The 22313-nt window shown below is 34.1% G+C and overlaps 1 protein-coding gene across 19 annotated transcripts in view; it reads right to left on the bottom strand.

Annotated features, from left to right (window-relative positions):
* The window catches only part of CHD9 (chromodomain helicase DNA binding protein 9), a 242082-nt gene that overhangs the window by 61197 nt on the left and 158572 nt on the right, over positions 1-22313 (bottom strand). For all 19 annotated transcript variants that reach the window (XM_032611957.1, XM_032611970.1, XM_032611968.1 and 16 more), the window contains 8 exons: positions 21087-21330; positions 16995-17171; positions 15495-15638; positions 15143-15398; positions 13834-14044; positions 11994-12189; positions 10570-10737; positions 9697-9876 (listed from right to left, as the gene is read on the bottom strand). In XM_032611957.1, coding sequence (XP_032467848.1) covers positions 9697-9876; positions 10570-10737; positions 11994-12189; positions 13834-14044; positions 15143-15398; positions 15495-15638; positions 16995-17171; positions 21087-21330 — 1576 coding nt within the window. The remainder of the gene's footprint in view (positions 1-9696; positions 9877-10569; positions 10738-11993; positions 12190-13833; positions 14045-15142; positions 15399-15494; positions 15639-16994; positions 17172-21086; positions 21331-22313) is intronic.

Here is a 22313-nt window from a genome sequence, read left to right as displayed (position 1 = left end):
GCTATAAGACTAGATATAAATTACAGGAAAAAAACTGTAAAAAACACAAACCCATAGAGACTAAACAACACACTACTAAATAACCAAGAGATCACTGAAGAAATCAAAGAGGAAATCAAAAAATACCTAGAAACAAATGACAATGAAAACACGACAACCCAAAACCTATGGGATGCAGAAAAATCAGTTCTAAGAGGGAAATTTATAGCAATACAATCCTAGCTTAAGAAACAGGAAACATCTCGGATAAACAACCTCAACTTGCACCTAAAGCAATTAGAGAAAGAAGAACAAAAAACACCCAAAGTTAGCAGAAGGAAAGAAATCATAAAGATCAGATCAGAAATAAATGAAAAAGAAATGAAGGAAACGATAGCAAAGATCGATAAAACTAAAAGCTGGTTCTTTGAGAAGATAAACAAAATTGATAAACCATTAGCCAGACTCATCAAGAAAAAAAGGGAGAAGACTCAAATCAATAGAATTAGAAATGAAAAAGAAGTAACAACTGACACTGCAGAAACACAAAAGATCATGAGAGATTGCTACAAGCAACTCTATGCCAATAAAATGGACAACCTGGAGGAAATGGACAAATTCTTAGAAATGCACAACCTGCCAAGACTGAATCAGGAAGAAATAGAAAATATGAAAACACCAATCACAAGCACTTAAATTGAAACTGTGATTAAAAATCTTCCAACAAACAAAAGCCCAGGACCAGATGGCTTCACAGGCAAATTCTACCAAACATTTAGAGAAGAGCTAACACCTATCCTTCTCAAACTCTTCCAAAATATAGCAGAGGGAGGAACACTCCCAAACTCATTCTACGAGGCCACCATCACCCTGATACCAAAACCAGACAAGGATGTCACAAAGAAAGAAAACTACAGGCCAATATCACTGATGAACATAGATGCAAAAATCCTCAACAAAATACTAGCAAAGAGAATCCAACAGCACATTAAAAGGATGATACACCATGATCAAGTGGGGTTTATCCCAGGAATGCAAGGATTCTTCAATATATGCAAATCAATCAACGTGATACACCATATTAACAAACTGAAGGAGAAAAACCATATGATCATCTCAATAGATGCAGCGAAAGCTTTCGACAAAATTCAACACCCATTTATGATAAAACCCCTGCAGAAAGTAGGCATAGAGAGAACTTTCCTCAACATAATAAAGGCCATATGTGACAAACCCACAGCCAACACCATCCTCAATGGTGAAAAACAGAAAGCATTTCCACTAAGATCAGGAACAAGACAAGGTTGCCTACTCTCACCACTCTTACTGAACATAGTTTTGGAAGTTTTAGCCACAGCGATCAGAGAAGAAAAGGAAATAAAAGGAATCGAAATCAGAAAGGGAGAAGTAAAGCTGTCACTGTTTGCAGATGACAATCTGATACTATACACAGAGAATCCTAAAGATGCTACCAGAAAACTACTAGAGCTAATCAATGAATTTGGTAAAGTAGCAGGATACAAAATTAATGCACAGAAATCTCTGGCATTCATATACACTAATGATGAAATATCTGAAACTGAAATCAAGAAAACACTCCCATTTACCACTGCAACAAAAGGAATAAAATATCTAGGAATAAACCTACCTAAGGAGACAAAAGACCTGTATGCAGAAAATTATAAGACACTGATGAAAGAAATTAAAGAAGATACAAATAGATGGAGAGATATACCATGTTCTTGGATTGGAAGAATCAACATTGTGAAAATGACTCTACTACCCAAAGCAATCTACAGATTCAATGCAATCCCTATCAAACTACCAATGGCATTTTTCACAGAACTAGAACAAAAAATTTCACAATTTGTATGGAAACACAAAAGACCCCGAATAGCCAAAGCAATCTTGAGAACGAAAAATGGAGCTGGAGGAATCAGGCTCCCTGACTTCAGAGTATACTACAAAGCTACAGTAATCAAGACAGTATGGTACTGGCACAAAAACAGAAAGATAGATCAATGGAACAGGATAGAAAGCCCAGAGATAAAGCCACACACATATGGTCACCTTATCTTTGATAAAGGAGGCAAGAATCTACAGTGGGGAAAGGACAGCCTCTTCAATAAGTGGTGCTAGGAACACTGGACAGGTACATGTAAAAGTATGAGATTAGATTACTCCCTAACACCATATACAAAAATAAGCTCAAAATGGATTAATGATCTAAATGTAAGGCCAGAAACTATCAAACTCTTAGAGGAAAACATAGGCAGAACACTCTATGACATAAATCACAGCAAGATCCTTTTGACCCACCTCCTAGAGAAATGGAAATAAAAACAAAAATAAACAAATGGAACCTAATGAAACTTCAAAGCTTTTGCACAGCAAAGGAAACCATAAAGAAGACCAAAAGACAGCCCTCAGAATGGGAGAAAATATTTGCAAATGAAGCAACTGACAAAGGATTAATCTCCAAAATTGATAAGCAGCTCATGCAGCTCAATATCAGAAAAACAAACAACCCAATCCAAAAATGGGCAGAAGACCTAAATAGACATTTCTTCAAAGAAGAGATACAGACTGCCAACAAACACATGAAAGAATGCTCAGCATCATTAATCATTAGAGAAATGCAAATCAAAACCACAATGAGATATCATCTCACACCAGTCAGAACGGCCATCATCAAAAAATCTAGAAACAATAAATGCTGGAGAGGGTGTGGAGAAAAGGGAACACTCTTGCACTGCTGTTGGGAATGTGAATTGGTACAGCCACTATGGAGAACAGTACGGAGGTTCCTTAAAACACTACAAATAGAACTACCATATGACCCAGCAATCACACTACTGGGCATACACCCTGAGGAAACCATAATTCAAAAAGAGTCATGTAGCAAAATGTTCACTGCAGCTCTATTTACAAAAGCCCGGAGATGGAAACAACCTAAGTGTCCATCATCGGATGAATGGATAAAGAAGATGTGGCACATATATACAATGGAATATTACTCAGCCATAAAAAGAAACGAGATTGAGCTATTTGTAGTGAGGTGGATGGACCTAGAGTCTGTCATACAGCGTGAAGTAAGTCAGAAAGAGAAAGACAAATACCATATGCTAACACATATATATGGAATTTAAGAAAAAAAAAATGTCACGAAGAACCTAGGGGTAAGACAGGAATAAAGACACAGACCTAGTAGAGAATGGACTTGAGGATATGGGGAGGGGGAAGGGTAAGCCGTGACAAAGCGAGAGAGTGGCATGGACATATTTAAACTACCAAACATAAAATAGATAGCTAGTGGGAAGCTGCCGCATAGCACAGGGAAATCAGCTTGGTGCTTTGTGACCACCTAGAGGGGTGGGATAGGGAGGGTGGGAGGGAGGGAGATGCAAGAGGGAAGAGATATGGGAACATATGTATATGTATAACTGCTTCACTTTTTTTTTTTTTTTTTTTTTTGCGGTACGCGGGCCTCTCACTGTTGTGGCCTCTCCCGTTGCAGAGCACAGGCTCCGGACGCGCAGGCTCAGCAGCCATGGCTCACGGGCCCAGCCGCTCCGCAGCATGTGGGATCTTCCCGGACCAGGTCATGAATCCATGTCCCCTGCATCAGCAGGCGGACTCTCAACCACTGCGCCACCAGGGAAGCCCCTGTTTCACTTTTTATAAAGCATAAACTAACACACCATTGTAAAGCAATTATACTCCAATAAAGATGTTTAAAAAAAAAAAAAAAAAAGAACCCATTTTGATGGAACTTTAAAATGCAGAAAATTACACATAGGAAAGGTAATAAAACTATTACAAGCAAAGAAGCCATTTATGACATTCAAGATAACTGAAAGTTTTAACACTGGGAAATTGATGATATTAGGAATCAGTGTTGGGAATTCCCTGGCGGTCCTGTGGTTAGGACTCTGTGCTCTCACTGCCAAGGGTGTGGGGTTCAATCCCTGGTCAGGGAACTAAGATCCCAGAAGCTGCCTGGTGCCGCCAGAAAAAAGGAAAAAAGGAATTAGTGTTAATTTTATGTTAAAATGTGATTAATAGTATCATGGCTGTGTTAAAGAAATCTTTACCTTTGGAGGTACAGATGGGAACATTTATAGAAGTTATGATACTGTGTCTGGGGCTTGCTTTAAATTAATATGATATGCAAACTATTATATATAGAATGGATAAACAGCAAGGTTCTACTGTATAGCACAGGGAAGTATATTCAATATCCCATAATAAATCAAAATGGAAAAGGTTATGTGTGATATATATATATAACTGAATTACATTACTGTACAGCAGAAATTAACACAACATTTTAAACCAACTATACTTCAATAAAATAAATTTTAAAAAATAAAAAGTAAAATAATATGAAAGATGGGTAGGGTGGTGATGAAAGTTTAGTATGAGTAAATAATTGTTGAAGCTGGGTGATAAATACACAGGTCTCATTATACTATTCTGCCTATATTTGTAGTTTCAATGTTTATAAAACATCTAAAAAATTAGTAGGACAGGACTTCCCTGGTGATACAGTGTTTAAGACTGTGCTTCCATTTCAGGGGGAGCGGGTTCGACCCCTGGTCAGGGAACTAAGATCCCACATGTCATGCGGCACGGCAAAAATAAATAAAATTAAAAATGAGTAGGAAAAAAACTAAAATCCTAAATGCTTCTTGCTGAACTTTGCAATGTCTGTTCATGACATTGTTTACCAAGTAATAAATACATTCATTCCATCATTCTTTTGAGACTGGGTTATTAAGATGCTTGTTTATAGGAAGTATTTAACTATTATAAATGTTTGAAAATACGCATTTTCCTGGCACATTTATGAAACAAGTCACAGAAATAAATGCTTTAACAAAATGAATTTAAATTCCGTTTTTTTGCTTGTTCTAAAGTATAGCTTTATTATTATGAAACTACTAAAAAAAGCAATTTTTTATTGCTTTGAAATGATGAGTGTGGTAGGCTGAATAATGGCTTGCAAAGATATTTACGTCTTAATTTCTGGAACCTTGTGAATGTTAGTTTATATGGCAAAAGAGCCTTGGCAGATGTGCTTAAGTTAAGGATCCTGAAATGGGGAGATTAGCCTGTATTATCAAGGCAGGCCCTAAATTCAATCACAACTGTCCTGAATGCAAGAGGAAAGAGAGGAGATTTCACTACAGAAGAGGAAAAGCCTGTGTGACAACAGAAGCTGAGACTGGAATAATGTGGTCAGAAGCAAGAAATGTAGGCACTCTTAAAAGCTGGAAGACATTAGAAACTGATCCTCTCCTAAAGCTTCCAGAAGAAATCAGCCCTGCTGACATCTTAATTTTAGCCCTGTAACACTCATTTTGGAGTTCTGGCACTCAGAACTATAAAAGAATAAATTTGTGTTGTTTTAAGCCACTAAATTTGTGGTAATTTTTTACAGTAGCAACAGAAAATAATACAGTGAGATACCTCTTAATGACAAACCACATAATTCTAAAAACTCATCATCAACTTAAAAGAGTAAAAGTTAACTAGTTTGATAAAATGAAAAGTAGATAGCTATCATCACCTGCATAAAAGTATATGATGACAATTCATCAACATGGTATGAATATGAGTAACAGACATCTTAACTATACCCAAGTAATTCCAAATCTATGAGGGGACTTCATTTTGTTAATTCAGAAATGAATTTCTCCTAATTGAGGACAAACAATATCCACATTTTCAAATCTTCATTAATATAAGCTCATGAATTTTCAGGAACAATGAAAAGTTCACTGAAGTTCACAGGGTTTTATTTTGTCCTACAGTTTCATTGATATATGCCTCTTGAGAAGCCATTAAATACGAAAAGTCACTAAAAGGAAATAATTAGATTTTTGAAACATACTACTTTATGGTTGCTTATCTTAAAAAAATGTTCTATGTTACAGTAGAGAATCAATTTTGTGCTGCTACCTTATAACTGTTGATAATTAAAATAACTTGCGCAGAAGAAACTATACTTCACAATTAAATGGCTTTTAAAATATATATTCATTATAAGAAAAATGATAAATTCATTTTTCAATCTTAAAAATTTTTAATATTAGTAAATAATTCCAGATGCTCTTGTTAACTGACATATAACCTACTTTCAAGATGACATATAAAATTCTCAAAGTTCTTTTTTTGGGGAGGTCGTGCTGCACGGCATGTGGGATCCTAGTTCCCCTGCAGTGGAAGCACGGAATCTTAACCACTGGACCTCCAGGGAAGTCCCTCTCAAGGTTTCTAACGATGGATTAATGCCTACAGAAATGAAATGCCTGTTGTAGAAGATTCCATCAAGTACTGGTTTACTGCCTACTTTCAAATGTTAAATCTTAATATCCCAGTTCCCCTCAAAGTATTTTTCTTAAAATGTATTCGTTTAATCATTAAATTCCTTTATTATTTGCAGGGGAAGTTTTAAATGGTGAAGTCTATCTTCCTATATCGGAAAGTAGCAGAAGATCTTAGGCTCCAAAGAAGGGCCCTTATAAGTAAGCAATCCAACTGAAGCTTCATTTAGACCACTTTGTTTTCTTTTTGTAAATTAAGCAACTCAAAGCCTTTTGTGCTACACCAAATTTAACAGCAGACCAGAAACTTTTCTGTTTCTAGGATCCACCTAACTGCCCTTATGAAAATCTCTCCAAACAAGATTTACGTGATATAGCCACTTGTAAATGAGGTTACCAATAATGAGTTAATCGATGGATATATTTATTAATTCTAATTAGTCTTATTATGCACCCTACTCCATAAATGTAGCTTCTTATCAAAAACTCTTTGATAATACGTAGAAACATGGATTGGAATGACATTTACCAAAACCACTGAAAATAACTGCTCAGCTGAAGTTTCTGGACATTCCAAGGAAAAGCAAAAAATAGTATCGACTTTATTCCTTTGGTGCCACTATATAGTAGTGCCATATTCCACTATGCCAAATGCCCACCATGTAGTGGCATTCCCACACAATTATGGAAATGAAAAAATTATAATACAAGTACAGGTTTATGTGGTACCTCTTCAGCTACTGCGGTACCTTTTCAGTAAGCTCTCTTTTCAAATGCAACAATTACTCCCTGGTCTGAGGGTTTAAAATAGATACTTAAGTGCTTAAGTATTTCACATTCTTAGAGTATAGCTGATTATGATTAGAGCATACCTGAGTAAAATAATACTCACATAGCACTTTATAGTAAAGTAGGAAAGGTCAAGCATGATTATTATGCTCTCCTTTTTCAGGACAAGAAAGACTCATAAAGGTTAAGTTAACTGTCCAAAGTCACTAAGCTCATGAGTCAGAATTCAAACCCTGAAGTTCTGACTTTCCATGATTATTATCATTAACATTGTAAATGAGGATATGCCTTCATTAATTAAAAAAAAAAAAAAACTTTAAGGAGAATATCCCTATACTTGGCCTAATCAACAAAGGTGATTTCTGTGACTAATACCTTTTGGTTAAATTAAATTTCGGATAATTTCAGGCATGAGGGGTAAAGTATCTGTACATAGTGTGTTGACAACTTGAGTAAGACCAAGGAATCCAAAGGAAACAAGATTTCTCAGGAAAGAAGATAGAGCCAGGGTATATCTACCCAATCGTGACTAGTTTTAGTTCTCAACCTTATACTTTACTTCTGCAGTATTCCTTTTGTTTCCACAATACTACTTTCTTCTGCTTTTTTCTTTATTAACTCCCAAATCTATATCTAGCCAACTCTCCTGGACATCTCCACTTGGATGCCCTGTAAATGCCACAAATATAACAGCTCCAATATTTTATTTTCTCCATATAAACTTCCTTCTCCTGAATTCTCTATCTTACTTAATGACACAATGACCCTCCTAGCTACTTGGGCCAGAAATCTATCTTCAAGTTATTTTTGACTCCTCCTTCCACAAATTTCTAACTGGTCATCAATTCCTGTTAATTCAAGTGGGTCTCCAGTGCCCTGGTTTGCCCATCGTCACAGCCTATAGAAGCCTCTTATCTGGTCTCTATGCCTCTAGTCTTTCTCATTTCAATCTCATTCTCTACACTGCTGCTAGAGTTAAATTTCTAAACCAGAACACATTATGCCCATTTTCTGCTTGAAGGGATTTCAAAGCTTTTTAACTGCCTCAGGATCAAGTTCAAATTCCTCACAATGGAATTTTTTGAGCCCTTCACAATTTGGGTCCAGCCTCCCTAACCTTCATATTCATCTCCATTCAATTTACACTGTGCATCCATACACGCCTACACCATAGTTCTTGAAATCTTCCTTGTAGGTTAGTAACATATAATTCATTTATGTGGCTTTCTCTTTTTGTAACACAATGAAATTCAAACTTCCTTCAAGACTCAGCTCAAATGTTATCTTCTCTGGAAAGGCTTTCTTGATTTGCTGTTCTCCCATTTTACGCAGAATTAATACTTTCTTCTTTACTTTTTTCAGCGACTAGAATCCTTTCATTTTAGTGTTCCCAACACTTAGTAAAGTACCTAACACAAGATTACATTAGTTTTCTGAATGAATGTGAGAAAAAAATTTTGTATTAAGATTGGTATCATTACTTTTGGTGTAGCACCTGGACTACCTGCTCTATACTACAGTGCTCTCCATAAAGATGAAGAAAGACTTCTGGGTTGGAAGTGGAGAGGGGATGAATGAAGAAAATGTAGAAAGGAAGTAAAGTGGAAAGGAGAAAACCTGTATGAATCAGTGCAGGTGGGACAGAATACTGCAATAAAAAACTCTTCAGATGAATGCAAGACATAGGTTTACCATGTCTCTATTGGGGGTTGGGGGGAAGAACATACAGGCAGTTAGTAAACTTTTAAAATGTTTTCCCCAAATAGGGGTGATACAATTATTAATATTTCTCTTCAAGACAAAAATTTCATTTTATCCTCCCCAAACTTGATTTAAATATTTAAAATTAAATTAGAAATACTTTCTCTCCTTGAAGTACTTTAAATTATTATAAGTTAATGTAAGATGATTTAACCTCCTACATTATATTACTTATATTTTGCTCTGACTTTGGCATATATGTTATTTTTAAAAAATATTTATTTATTTATTTATTTATTTTTGACTGTGTTGGGTCTTTGTTGCTGTGCCTCGGCTTTCTCTAGTTGCGGTGGGCGGGGGTTACTCTTTGTTGTGGTGCACGGGCTTCTCATTGCTGTGGCTTCTCTTGTTGTGGGGCACAGGCTCTAGGCACATGGGCTTCAGTAGATGTGGCACGTGGGCTCAGTAGTTGTGGTGCACGGGCTTAGTTCCTCCGCAGCATGTGGGATCTTCCCGGGACAGGGCTCGAACCCATGTCACTTGCACTGGCAGGCAGATTCTTAACCACTGCATGCCCAGGGAAGTCTGGCATATATGTTCTTTGATTTCTAAATTTGACTTCAAATGTTCTACTCTGATTAATACTTAGAACCATTTCTAGTTATTACTCCTACTCCATTTCATTAGTATCAGAAGAGTACATGTGAAATTTGATGTGAGAGATCAGAAATAAATGAAGGAAAAGAATATATTACCTACTTCTTTTGAGTAATTCAGTTTATTTAAACATTAAGTAGATGCTCCTCAAATAATTAGTAGAGTAAGAGACAGTTAAATTTTTTTTACGAGAAAACATTACAGGTTTTTTTTTTTTTTATAAAATATCACTCACTGTTACCTTTGCAAATGTTGACCCACGTCCTTCTGATTCAATTGTAATGGTTTTTGTACGACGTAGTAAAATCTGATCAATATCTTCTTCACAGAATTTAGAGCCTTCATCTTCTTCTTCCATAATGGCACCATAAGCACCTCTTCGAAGCAGATCTTCTATTTCCTTTTTGGAAAGCTGTTGAATCTAAAGAGACAAAATTTTGGTAATAGTTTTTTCAAGTTCATAAAATGAGAAAGTATCCCTAAAGAATGTTAAAGAACACAGAAGTCATGTTTAAATTGCATTTGGGGCTTGGGATGTACCTGAGAGAATTCTCTGAAAGAACATACTGAGGTTGTTGACTCTTTACTATCTTTAAACTACGATTTGCCATTTGCCTAAAGTAACTCCAGTTAAAACAAAACGTCTGGGGCAGGTAACCTCTCAAGGTTCTTTTTAGTACTAGGATTCGAGAGTTGTTACAAGCATAAGATATAAATAAGATTTTTGAGGGGAAAAAATGCCAAAAACATCATTTATAGCAAGAGAAAGCCAACGCTAATAGTTTGGCCCTAAAAAAACAATTTGAAAAACTGTTTATAGAAAAAATGCAGAAAAACACAAATTCTACTTTGCTGTGCCATGATACAAATGTCCTAAAAGGAAGAATTTCTATTTGAAAACACATTCTTAGAATTTACAAGCATTGACATTATATAGACAGAACAGTTTCCAAAAGTACTAACTAAATATAGCTCTATTCTGACATTCCTCCTTACATAGAAGTATCTATCTACTGCTTAGTATGGATCAAAATTAAATAATATGCTATCTGAGGTTTAAACTAAATGTAAACAAAAACAGGAAAACTCTAGGTGAAGAAGAAAATATACGTACACCACCAACATTACTTTCTCTTCCACTCATGCTCTGTAATACAGCCTTATCTAGACCCAGTTTCAGACTGGCTCGGTCAAACATCTCTCTTTCATATGAGTTACGAGTTACTAGTCGGTAGACTTTAACTGCTTTATTCTGACCGATTCTGTGGCAACGAGCTTGGGCCTATAAAAAATGAGAAGTTATAGATTAAATTAATTTATAAAATAGCACAAAAGGCATTATGCATTAAACTATCTTGATGGAATATAAAAGTATGTGCAAGAATTTTTAGACACTCTTGCTGTTGAATTGCATATAACCTTTCTCTGGAAATGAAGGTAGAACTTATTAAAATGAGACATGATTCCACAATCAGCAATAAATTAAACTTTAAACATATTTCAGAGACTATAAATCCATGAAGAAATACTATTTTTTAAAGAGGGTGTCATCAGCATAATTCTAGACAGGAACATAAACTCTGTGAACAGACTTTTTTTAGCCTCTGGCTTTAAACTTAAAATCTAACCCTAAATTTCTAATTTTTTTTCTACTACATGATCAACAATCTTTTCAATATATTTTAGTTAAGCTGGGTAATTCTGAGGGGAGTAAAAACCTAAGGTGAACAACTCTGGAGGCCTAAATTTTATTTAAACAAAGAAAGAACTAATTATCTAATATGCAGACATGTTGGAAGTAGAGACATCAGAGATTACATAAGAGCTTCACATTTTATCTTGGGTTCCTAAACTTAAAATTTGTCTGATAAATTTTGAACTAGATTATACACATGAGAGGTTAAAACATTATCTTTTATTAAGCCAGGTATATTCTCAAGAATATCAATTACAGTACTACTGAGACTATCATGAACAATAAAAGAAGAATTTCTCCAATACTTTGTTCTCTTCTCATATCCCTCCTACATACACATTTTCTGTAAACTTTGACTCACTCTAATCACTAATTAATATACCTATGTTCCAACGAAGTTCAAGTACAGTCTTAATTTATATGTGTACATTAATTTTCTACAGAATTTCATAAAAAGGCAATATGTCTCAATTCCATGCATACTATATTATGTAATGATTAAGAAGATGATATCAGGATAAGCAAGTACTTATTTTTAAGGAAGTGAAGTAAGTTATTCTTAAGGTGTAGGCCTTTCTCAAATTTACATGATATACTTTGAACAATACTGTACTTGAGTAGGTAAACCTTTTTTAGAAGTATGATACGTAACCTAAACAAGTATTTTTTATTTTATTGTCATTAAATTAAAATAAAAATAATTTCACCTATTTTATTTGGCATAGATATTTCTTAGGGAAACATACATGTTAGTTTGTCCGTATAAAAATAAAACAGGTGGATTATCAAAGATAGCTATGGGAATTTAAAAAAAAATTCTCTTAGCCAAGGAATCTGTTTACCTGAAGGTCGTTTTGAGGATTCCAATCAGAATCAAAAATTATACATGTATCAGCTGCAGTTAAGTTGATGCCCAACCCACCAGCTCGGGTACACAGAAGAAAGACAAATCGATCTGAATCAGGTTTACTAAATCGATCTATAGCAGCTTGTCGAAGATTCCCTCTGACTCTTCCATCAATTCGCTCATATAAATATCTATCAAATGAAATGCAATAAATTTAGATAGATGAGTATAATGAAAATGAAGGCATTCTATCAAATGTGACAGACACATATCTGTTTTCCTGCAACATTATGTTTTCTACAAAATTAAGAAGTGATATTACCCCAACTAGTTTCTATGGTTTTATTCTTCTCAGTGTTGGTGCTAAGTAGGAAACACAAAGTTACAAAATCTCTGCATTCCTGGATGTATAGGTAAAATACCTTTATAATTAATATACTTTATTGATCTCATTGTAACAAATGATTTTTTTTTTTGGCAAGAAGCAAAGACTTTCATAAAACTCGATATAAGAAGCTTCAAAACACTTCTCTCTACCTCAACCATGCTATTCTCTCAACTGATATACTTGCTTGTAAACTATAATTTATTAAGGGCAAACTATAATGCTAATCCTTTATAGTCATCACTGCCAAGCAACTGAATTTTAACTTCTTGTATCCTTCCTCATTTAACATCAATAAAAATAAAATACATAAAAATTTAGGAACTAGAAGAGGAATACACATGACACTTGCCACACCTCTTCTGGTTCAAGACACTTCTTTCCACCTATAATTTACTAGAGTCTCAGCAGCAGCTCCACTGTTATCTCTAGTACCTGTGACACGGGGGTGTGACTTCTAATAATGTTACTTTTGACATTACTTTTGACATTAAAGAAATTTGAGGTTTTCCATGAAATTCATCATAAGTCAAATTTATCTTTAGCTTACAAAGTTCTTCGTGTAAAGACAACAAGAAAATGCAAGAATGGCTATTTTAGGAATATTGCAATTTAATCTACTTACGTGGTATAAAACTGAGAATAATACACATTTTGGAATAAGACTAAATGAAAGGAACACTGACACTAAAAGTGGAACTAAAAACAAAATGAAAAATAAAAATGAACTACAAAATCTCTGATAATATAAAGTAGCAGAGACAGATCTTTACTTATTAATAAGGATCAAAATATAGTAAACTACAATTACAGCTGAATCTTCAGATTCTCTCTTGTATTAACGTGCTGATTTCTAATTGGCCCACAAAGTGCTCTGATAAATATCCTATGATAAATATTCTATTTATCCAAGTACCGATTAGACATTATTTAAGACTATCTTACGGTCATGCACCAAAAAACCAAACCAAAACAAAAAATCTACCTTAAACACATCAGAAAAAATTAAAACATGAGCAAGTATTATATAGTGTACAATAAGTCAAAGTGCAGCAAGTTCAGGTTCTAATTTTAACAATGAAAAAGATCTGAAAAGGATCTTGAATCATTTTAATTTTGAAGACAGTTATAAATCCATTTAAAATGTTGCTACTACAAGGCTAAAAAATCAAATAAAATGTACACTGAAAAACCCATTTGTAGGTCAACAAATACCTGTCAATTTGCAAAATTTTCTTAATCAGTCTCCTTAGCCCTGCTTACTATTGCAACATATATAGGTTAGGAAAACACCTGACACATAATCTTAAACAATCTTTATGCAGAGATTTAAATGGATTCTTACCTAGATAAAGAGGAAGATGTGACTAAAGTTGGGTTACAGTACAGTGCTGCAATAAACTTAACAACATATACTTAGCATAATTCAGTGGTGAATTATATGCCTTACCTTTTATGTATAAGATAGTCCTCCAGGATATCAAGGCAGCGTACCATCTGAGAGAAGATGAGCACTTTATGACCTCCTGCTTTCATTTTAGGAAGCAATTTATCAATAAGGACCAATTTACCAGCAGACTGGATCATTGCTTGAAGATGAAAATCAGAAGCAGCTGGATTATATGTATCTCTAAATTCTCCAAGTATTTTCTCCTCAGCACCTGTCAAAGAAATAATATAAGACAGCATCAGTGCACAAATGCAGATGACTCCCAACTACTTTCTTTTTAAATAGTGCTCCTCTATGCTTCTGTAACATTAAAATTTTCTAATGGTAGGTACACTGCTTTTATTAGAATTATTTATGTTTGTGGCTAAATCCCCACCAACACCAGCCTGTAACTGAGGATATGGACAGTGTCTTAAGCATTTTTTATCTCCAAAGACACTGGGCATAATGTCTTATATAAATTTTATGTTTGCTAAATGTTTAATGAATGCTATTAGGAAAAGTATTAATGAAAATGTGGTTCTAACTTAGGTGAGTAAACACATATTTTTAAATAAACATCTAGTATTTAAACACCAATATAACAGTGATCATGACTGAAAGGTGATCATACTTAATCTGGATGGGCATCTTGCTTGCCATCAAAACAAACAAACAAGAAAAATTAGAGGGGAAGTCAAGTTACAAGTCTTTGACCATACTTCTTCCAGAGTCTAGATTAGCATTAGAGGCTCTCTGCTTTCCTTCAGCCTGTCTAGCCATAAGAGTACCAGGATTGCAAGTGAGTTGGTTACTAGTCTAAGAAATGGCTTGTCTTGGATAAAGTTAAGAGTATACTCCCAGGAATAAGTGAAAATACCCAAATGTTGTACAGAGAGACTATTAGTAGAGAAGCTGACAAGACCTTAAAAAGTAATGTTACTAGAACACAAAAATTGAGAGACAATAACTAGGGTATCCAGACTGAAAAGAAACCAGGAAGAAATATGTAAATTCGGAGGTTCAAAGACAGGCTTTGCTGTCTTTGTCCATAAGGAGGATTAAACTGGAGGAAGAATTACAGCCCACGTTAGACTGAACACAACTCCTGCTTTTGTAATCTGGTGATGCTAACATGGGACACTGTAATGAAGTAGCTCACACTGCCCCTGACTCCGGAACACTTGTAATCCCTCAGAACACCAGGGTGGAGAGTTATAGGATCACCGCCTCTCTTTATAACAGCCACTACAGCTGTAGTGGTGGTGTGTTATTTTTTCATGAGTATTTGTTGAAAGAAGAGAATTTGTTTGCAATCCTTTTAAGCTACCTTTGATAAGATATGGGTGATTACAGCACTTCCTGAGCTCCATCATGGTATTGACCAAGTTGGGTACATTAGTCTGCCCTGCTCCTTTGGATAAAAATGAAAAGTTCTTCTCCAGAATAGCCCGGTAGTATTTCTTCTGAATGTTAGTAAGTTCCACTTCAATGATGGTTTCTTCCTTAGGTGCCAACTTCTTTTCCACGTCTTCTTTTAATCGTCTCAACATCATTGGTTTCAAGATAGCCTGAAGTTTCTGCACCTGCATAAAAAATGATGAAAATACATGTAGCATACATATACATAAGTAAAATGAGAAGAGATTTGATATGCTTCTTTACAAAGACCAATAGGATACCTGTTCCTCTGTTTTCAGATCTCCAAATTCTTGCATGAACGTTGATTCAGAAGGAAACCTTAAGGGTTCCAGAAAGTGAAGAAGACTGAATAGTTCTTCAACTGTATTTTGGAGAGGTGTGCCAGTCAAAAGCACCTTGTGCTCCTATATAAAACAAGAATAACATGTCAATAACATGTACTATAGTGTTCATGTCAAACACCACAGTACTAAAATTATACGAAAGCTGACATAGGTTATCAAATGTTTCAGTGTTTGAAAAGCAAATCTTTTTCTGACCATAATTTTCAAGAGTCAACCCAATACATCTCTATCCATACATCATCATTAATTTACTTTCTCAATCACTTTTTAAAAACTCTATCATTCTCATAATAGTTTACTTTGTCTGCTATTAATTCTTACCTATTGCTTTTGAAAGAAAAATTCTAAATAATTAAGAAGCATATTTTAGGTTTTTTTTTCAAGGAAACAGACATTTTAAAGAACAAAGAGGGCATTTTGGGGGTTACTCAACCATTCTTGTTATGGTAATTTGTACAGAGAACAGTGCTCATTCTTTATAATTTGGCAGATCATCACTTGACTTCTTACACAAGAACAAATTCTTAAATCATTAAGACTACAAACCAACAATGTGAAGGGCTGATTGGAATATACTTCTAAACTAGAATTGCATTACAAATTAAACATCATAGTAACAACAGGAAATAAAATATTTTTAATGATAATAGCACAAAGTATTTGAAATTTGATTTGACAATACCTCTAAATTCCTAACCTGAATATTTGTACATGTACCCGTATGTCTGCATAAGTATTTAATATTAGGAAACAGTCTAGACAGATATATACCAATCTGCAAATATTGGAGTAAGGAGGGGAAGAGAATGGGTGGGCGTGGATGAAGAGTAAGAAGGAGCACTTTAGTGTTTTACTGTATGTAGTTCTATATCTTTGAGTCATTTGTTCAAGTGCTCATGTACTAATTATGTGATGTTAATTAAATCAAAATATTAAAAAACACAAAATGATTGGATTTTAAAGCAAACACACTAATGACTTTCAAAAATCCCATTAATTATAATAAATATATGCTAAGTACGTAGAATTGTGTAGAAACTTTATCCCTCTATCATAAATGATCTGAATAATATAACTTTGGTGAAAGGGCTTTTTATTGAGGAATTTCTGCCTTAAAACTTGTAGTTTTATTTCTTTCAATAGGACACTCTACAGAGGTTTCTCTCTCTCTCTTTTTTAATTCCAGCAGTTAATTACTAAAGCTTTTTGGAGGAAAAAACTAAAAAATTTAAGTCTTAGAAAACAGATGAGATTCTTTCCCCCTTACTAATGAATTAAAGCAAAATAATCTTAATTATCACAGATAGAAATCAGAAATCTGTATTTTAAAATAAAAAAAGGAATGTTTTTGGCATTAGCTCTTTTTACTATGTAGCTAAGAAACAGAAGTCATAAAAATGACATTAAGTTACTTACCAGATTCATGAGTTTCAGACCTTCTAGAAGTTTACAGTTTTTATTTTTTAACCTATGTGCTTCATCAATAATCACACATCGCCATTCAATTGCATTAAGCTCTCCACAGCCTCCAAGAATCATTTCAAAAGTGGTGATGATGGCTTGGAATCTGTAAGCTCCTCGAATGATTCGCCCCTAGAAATTTATTACCAAATACAATAATTTGCTAGAATGTCTTGATCATAATTTTTAATTCCTGTCAAGCAGCATAAAAATCATTTAATGACATCTGCTATAAAATATTTTCCACTGAAACTTTTATGTATGCACAGACACTCCCTTAAAATGAGGAACTTTAGCATTAAAACTGTATTAGATTGCTGTCTTCAAGAATGTTGTTAAAAATTATACAATTAATAACTATATCCAAATAAGTATTCCTTGATAAAACATTTTATAATTTTTAAGAGTTGTAATAACAATGTTAAGTCAAAAAAGAAATGGTTATTATAAAATCTAGCCAATGAAATTTCAGTATTAATGCTTATTACTTATATCCATGACTCCACACATATAACTGCAGATAAGTAGTTAATATAAAAATTGGCCACTTATGTCATTCATTCAGCAAGTATTTATTGAGTGTCTCTGTTCTAGTTGTTGGAGATATAGTAGGAAACAAGACAGACAAAAATAATTATCCAAGTGGAACTTACATTCCGATGACTCAAATAAATATAGGACATAGCCACTAAGAAAAACAAAGAAAAAACCCACCAAAAATTGAAAAAAAAACTAAGAAAGTAACAGAAGTCATAGACTAAAATAAAACAGGGATGGGGAGTAGGAAGTATGGGGTTGGAGGTGACCATTCCCATTTTATTTAGAGTGACTAGGAGGCCATCATTAAGAAGTGACATTTGAGCAAAGTCCTGAAGATGAGGGAGGAAGCCATGTTAGTATCTAGAGATCTGCAAGAGAAAGAATTCTTGGTAGAAATAGAGAGTGTGAATGCTGTAATGTGGGAGTATCTTTGGCAGTATTCAAATAATAGCAAGAAACCCAGAGTGATTGAAATCCAGTGAGAATGGAGGGGATGAGGCTATATACGGCCTTAAAAGCTGTGGTAAGGACTCTGGCTCTTACTGTGAGCAAGAAGCTATAGGAGGGTTTTGAGACAAGAAGTATCATGATTTGACATATGTTTAAAAAGAATCCCTTGGCTGTTCTGGTAAAAATAGTCTGACAAAGGCCAAGGACAGGATCATAGAAACCAGTTAAGAGGCTGCTGTAGTAATCCAAGCAAGAGATCTTCAATGGAGGTCATGAGAAGTGCTCAGTTCTGGATTTAATTGGAAGGTAGAACCAACAGGATTTATTAATGGATAGGAGTGGAGTGAGATAAAGAGAGGATTCAAGTTTGACTAAACTTTTTCGCTCAACTGGAAGCTGGTGTTGCCATTGACTACAATGAGGAAATACAGGATTTTGGTTTTGGACATGTTATGTTTGAGACTAGATATTGTCTATTAGATATTCAAGTGGAGTAATTGAGTAGGCATTTGCATATGACTCTGGAATTTAGGAAAGAGGTTAGAGTTGGTGATAATAGATTTAGGAGTCTCCAGCAGTACAGATAGTAATTAAGTTGTGTGACTGAATGAAATCTCTGATGGAATGAGTATGGATATAAAAAGTCTGAAGACTGAGCCCTGGGTCACCCCCAAGATTAGATATGGGAAGACAAGAAGAAATTGGTTAAAGAGGGCTTCAGAAGGAATAGGTGGTGACATAGGACAGTATAAAGTACTGGAATCCAAGTGAAGAGAATGTTTAAATGCGACTGAAAATTATAAACTATTAGGGATTAGAAGAAATGAATGGTTAAGAAGGATCATGTGATCTGATTTAGATTTTAATTCCTATCAACTTAATTACACTAATTTTAGAATAATTCACGTTGATTGCTGTCCATTAAGCTGTCCATTAAGATGAACAATAGCTCCAGTAGAATATTATTAAAATATTGATAGTTATAAAGTATAAGTCTATGGTATTTACACAGCTCTAAAAACCTGGGATACAATGCATTCAGTGAGAGTAATATTGCAGTGTTTAAGCACAACGGCTCTTGAGTCTAACTGATTTGGGTTTATTAATCCCAGTTTTGCTCTGTGATTTTAGGGGAAACTACATCACTTCTTTTTACCTTGGTTTCCTCATTTGTAAATAAGTATGATATTATCACCTATTTACAAGGTGATAAATTAATCTTTGATATTAATCTTTGATATTACAAAGATTAAGTGAAATACTACATGCAAACTGTTTAGCATAATGCCCGGCACATGGTAAACACTCAATAAATGCCTGTGGATATTAGTGTTACTATCTGTTACTTTTTCCAAGGCAATTGAGAAAATTACAACATCATTTTACTACTTATGTGATTTCAAGCTTATTTAATAACTTGGAAAAAGCAGAAGTTAAATGTTCATTTAATTTATATTAAAATATATTTGAAAGAATTAACTCTGAAAATTATTTCTATGTTTGAAGTATAGAGCTACTTAGCTCATTACAAGACATCTTTACCTCTTGAAATTTTAAACCCTTCACATAACATTCTTCTAGAATGCATAACATTTAGCATAAAAATATAATTTAATATATACTATTCAGTTTACAACACATCAAGAATCTTTCAGCTTCTGGCTCACATTTATACCCAACTCATACAACACATATATTAAAACTGTAACCTTGTTTAAAAATCCTTAAACTTCCAATATTTTAATGTACCTTTAAAAAATGAGATTGAACTAAATGATTTTAATGATATCATAGAGCTCTAAAATTCTATAAATGTACAATTAAGAATAATAAAACACTATGGAAGGAAATGAAACTATAACTTAACTAAGATGTCATAGGCTCCAAAGGTGCAAGGGTAATTAATTTTCAGTACAACTGATTGTAGACATACTTAATTTCATAGAAATCTAATTATTTCAACCATAGAAGGGAAATGAGGTTAAAGGAAAATATCAATTAATTTTATTGGTATTCAGCCTCAAATAAGTAGAAAATCAGTTGTAATTGGGAGGCAAAAGTAGAAGGCTATGCCTTAACCTTACCTTACCTTAACCTGTATCATATCCCATGACCTGGCCATATGTTATAATGGTCCTTATAAAACAGAAGAATCAGTGAAAGAAAATAAAATATTAAGGTGCTATATTGAGGCAGAGTGCCATAACCTTTTCCAATGAAAAAATACAATTTTGTGTGAGTTGTTTTAATTAATTTTGTTTCTTATTTCTTAATAAAAGTTTTACCTAAGAAGAGTCAAACTACCACTCAAAACTGCAACTCGGAACTTCATGTTTTCTAGTCTTAACCTTCTGCTAGGGAATTCTTTCTTATAATGTCATCTCAATTTTATGATCTGTGTATTTAGCAGAAAAATAGGTATTCCTTCCTAAAGAGTAATTGGCCAAAGTAAAATGGAAAATGTGCCCCTAGGATATAGGGAAGAAGAAAACCATCAAAGCAATAGAGTAATGAAATAACCAATCCAAAGGGTAGAAAAATACAGACGTATGCTTGTACCAATATACAAAACAAACCAAAATTTTAAAAACCGTCTAAAATCAAAATTCATTGAACACACAAGAGAACCTATGGTTTCACCTCAAAGGGCATTCAAACCCATGGTGGTCACTGAAGATGTAAATTTTAAAATGGAGGAAAAAAACTGGAGGATGATCAAAGAGACACATTATTTTTAAAATAAATTTAATGTGTAGTTGAAAACAATTAGTAAAACAATTATTCTAGTTGAAAAATTAAGTATACAATCAAATTTGTACATTTGTATAAATCAGCATACTTCCTTCCAGTGAACTAGAGGTGAACTTGGCTACTTCTGTCATTTTTCTCTTCAGCTACTAAAATTTATTGTAAAATAAATATGATGAATAAAGAGATCAGATTAAGATTTAAGTAGGCAATTAAAATCTATCATAAATTTGAAAGTAATTAATATGTAATGCTTATCTTTTGCAAACCTGACCTTTCAAACAACAAAAAACATCACCAATAACACACCTGTGAGTCCCTGAAGTACATCTCATATTGCTGTATCATTTGTCTGCTAATCAGGCTCCCATGATAAACCACAACATTAATATCAGTCCACGTACGAAATTCTCTCTCCCAGTTTGCAATAGTAGAAAGTGGAGCAATAATCAGGAAAGGTCCTCTTATACCAGTCAGAAGGATTTCGTAGAGGAATGTAATTGATTGAATGGTTTTGCCAAGACCCATTTCATCTGCTAAAATGCAGTTTCGTCTGAAATAAACAAATATATTACCCATGTAGATTTTGGGGTTTTCTGTATACTACAATGTTTTAAAAGATAAATATTAAAAAAAATAACCAGTGATCAAGTTAAAATACTTGCATTTATAACGTAGAAGTTGCTGAAGTGCAGATTTGGCTAAAGATTATAATTTTATTATAATATTGCAAAGGGACAACTATAGGTTTTTGTAGCTCCAAAATAAAGATACCACCTGTTAGATACCTGGGTTTTTAAAAGAACGAAATGGCAAGAGCAAGGCAAACTAAATATGTTATTTATTCAGGAAACATTTATTAAATGTTTTCTGTATCTCACGGATAGTATGAGAAGATGGGATACAAAAGAAATAGAACATGTTCTCTGCCTTCCAGGGGCTTGTATCTATTAGAAAAGCAGACATATGAATAAATAAATAAACAGTCATGCAATGTGCTATCACAGAAGCACAAATAAAGAACTGGTTTTCGACTCTGGCTATACATTGGAACAGCCTAAGAAACAGATACCCATGGCCTTCTCCTTTACATTTCAATTCAATGTGCATGGAGTAGGATAAAAGCAACTGTAATTTTTAAAATAAGCTGCACAGATGATTATGATATATGGCCAGTAAAGAATTATCAGTGTTTATTATGGAACCTCAGAGGAGTAAGCATCTAACCCTGGCTAGAAGAGATGAGAGAAGATAAGACTGCCTTCAAAGAGAAGGACAGTAATGAGTAGGATTTTGCCAGAGGGCAGAGCAAAGGAGCATAAGTGTAAAGAACATGATCAACTGGGAGGCCACAAGTTATTTAATATGGTTTTGAGGGAACAGTAAAGGGAAGGGATCTTACTAAGATAAACAGGGGTCACAAATAAAGGTTAGAAATCATTCTACAATATTATGAATGAGAGAGTCACTGAACATTTTTAAAGAAACCTGATGAGATTAGGTTTGTACTTGAAATTTACTCTGGTGCCACTGTGA

This window comes from Phocoena sinus, chromosome 19 (assembly GCF_008692025.1).
Source record: "Phocoena sinus isolate mPhoSin1 chromosome 19, mPhoSin1.pri, whole genome shotgun sequence".
In the NCBI taxonomy this organism is placed as follows: domain Eukaryota; kingdom Metazoa; phylum Chordata; class Mammalia; order Artiodactyla; family Phocoenidae; genus Phocoena; species Phocoena sinus.
This window is presented reverse-complemented; position numbering and strand designations above follow the sequence as displayed.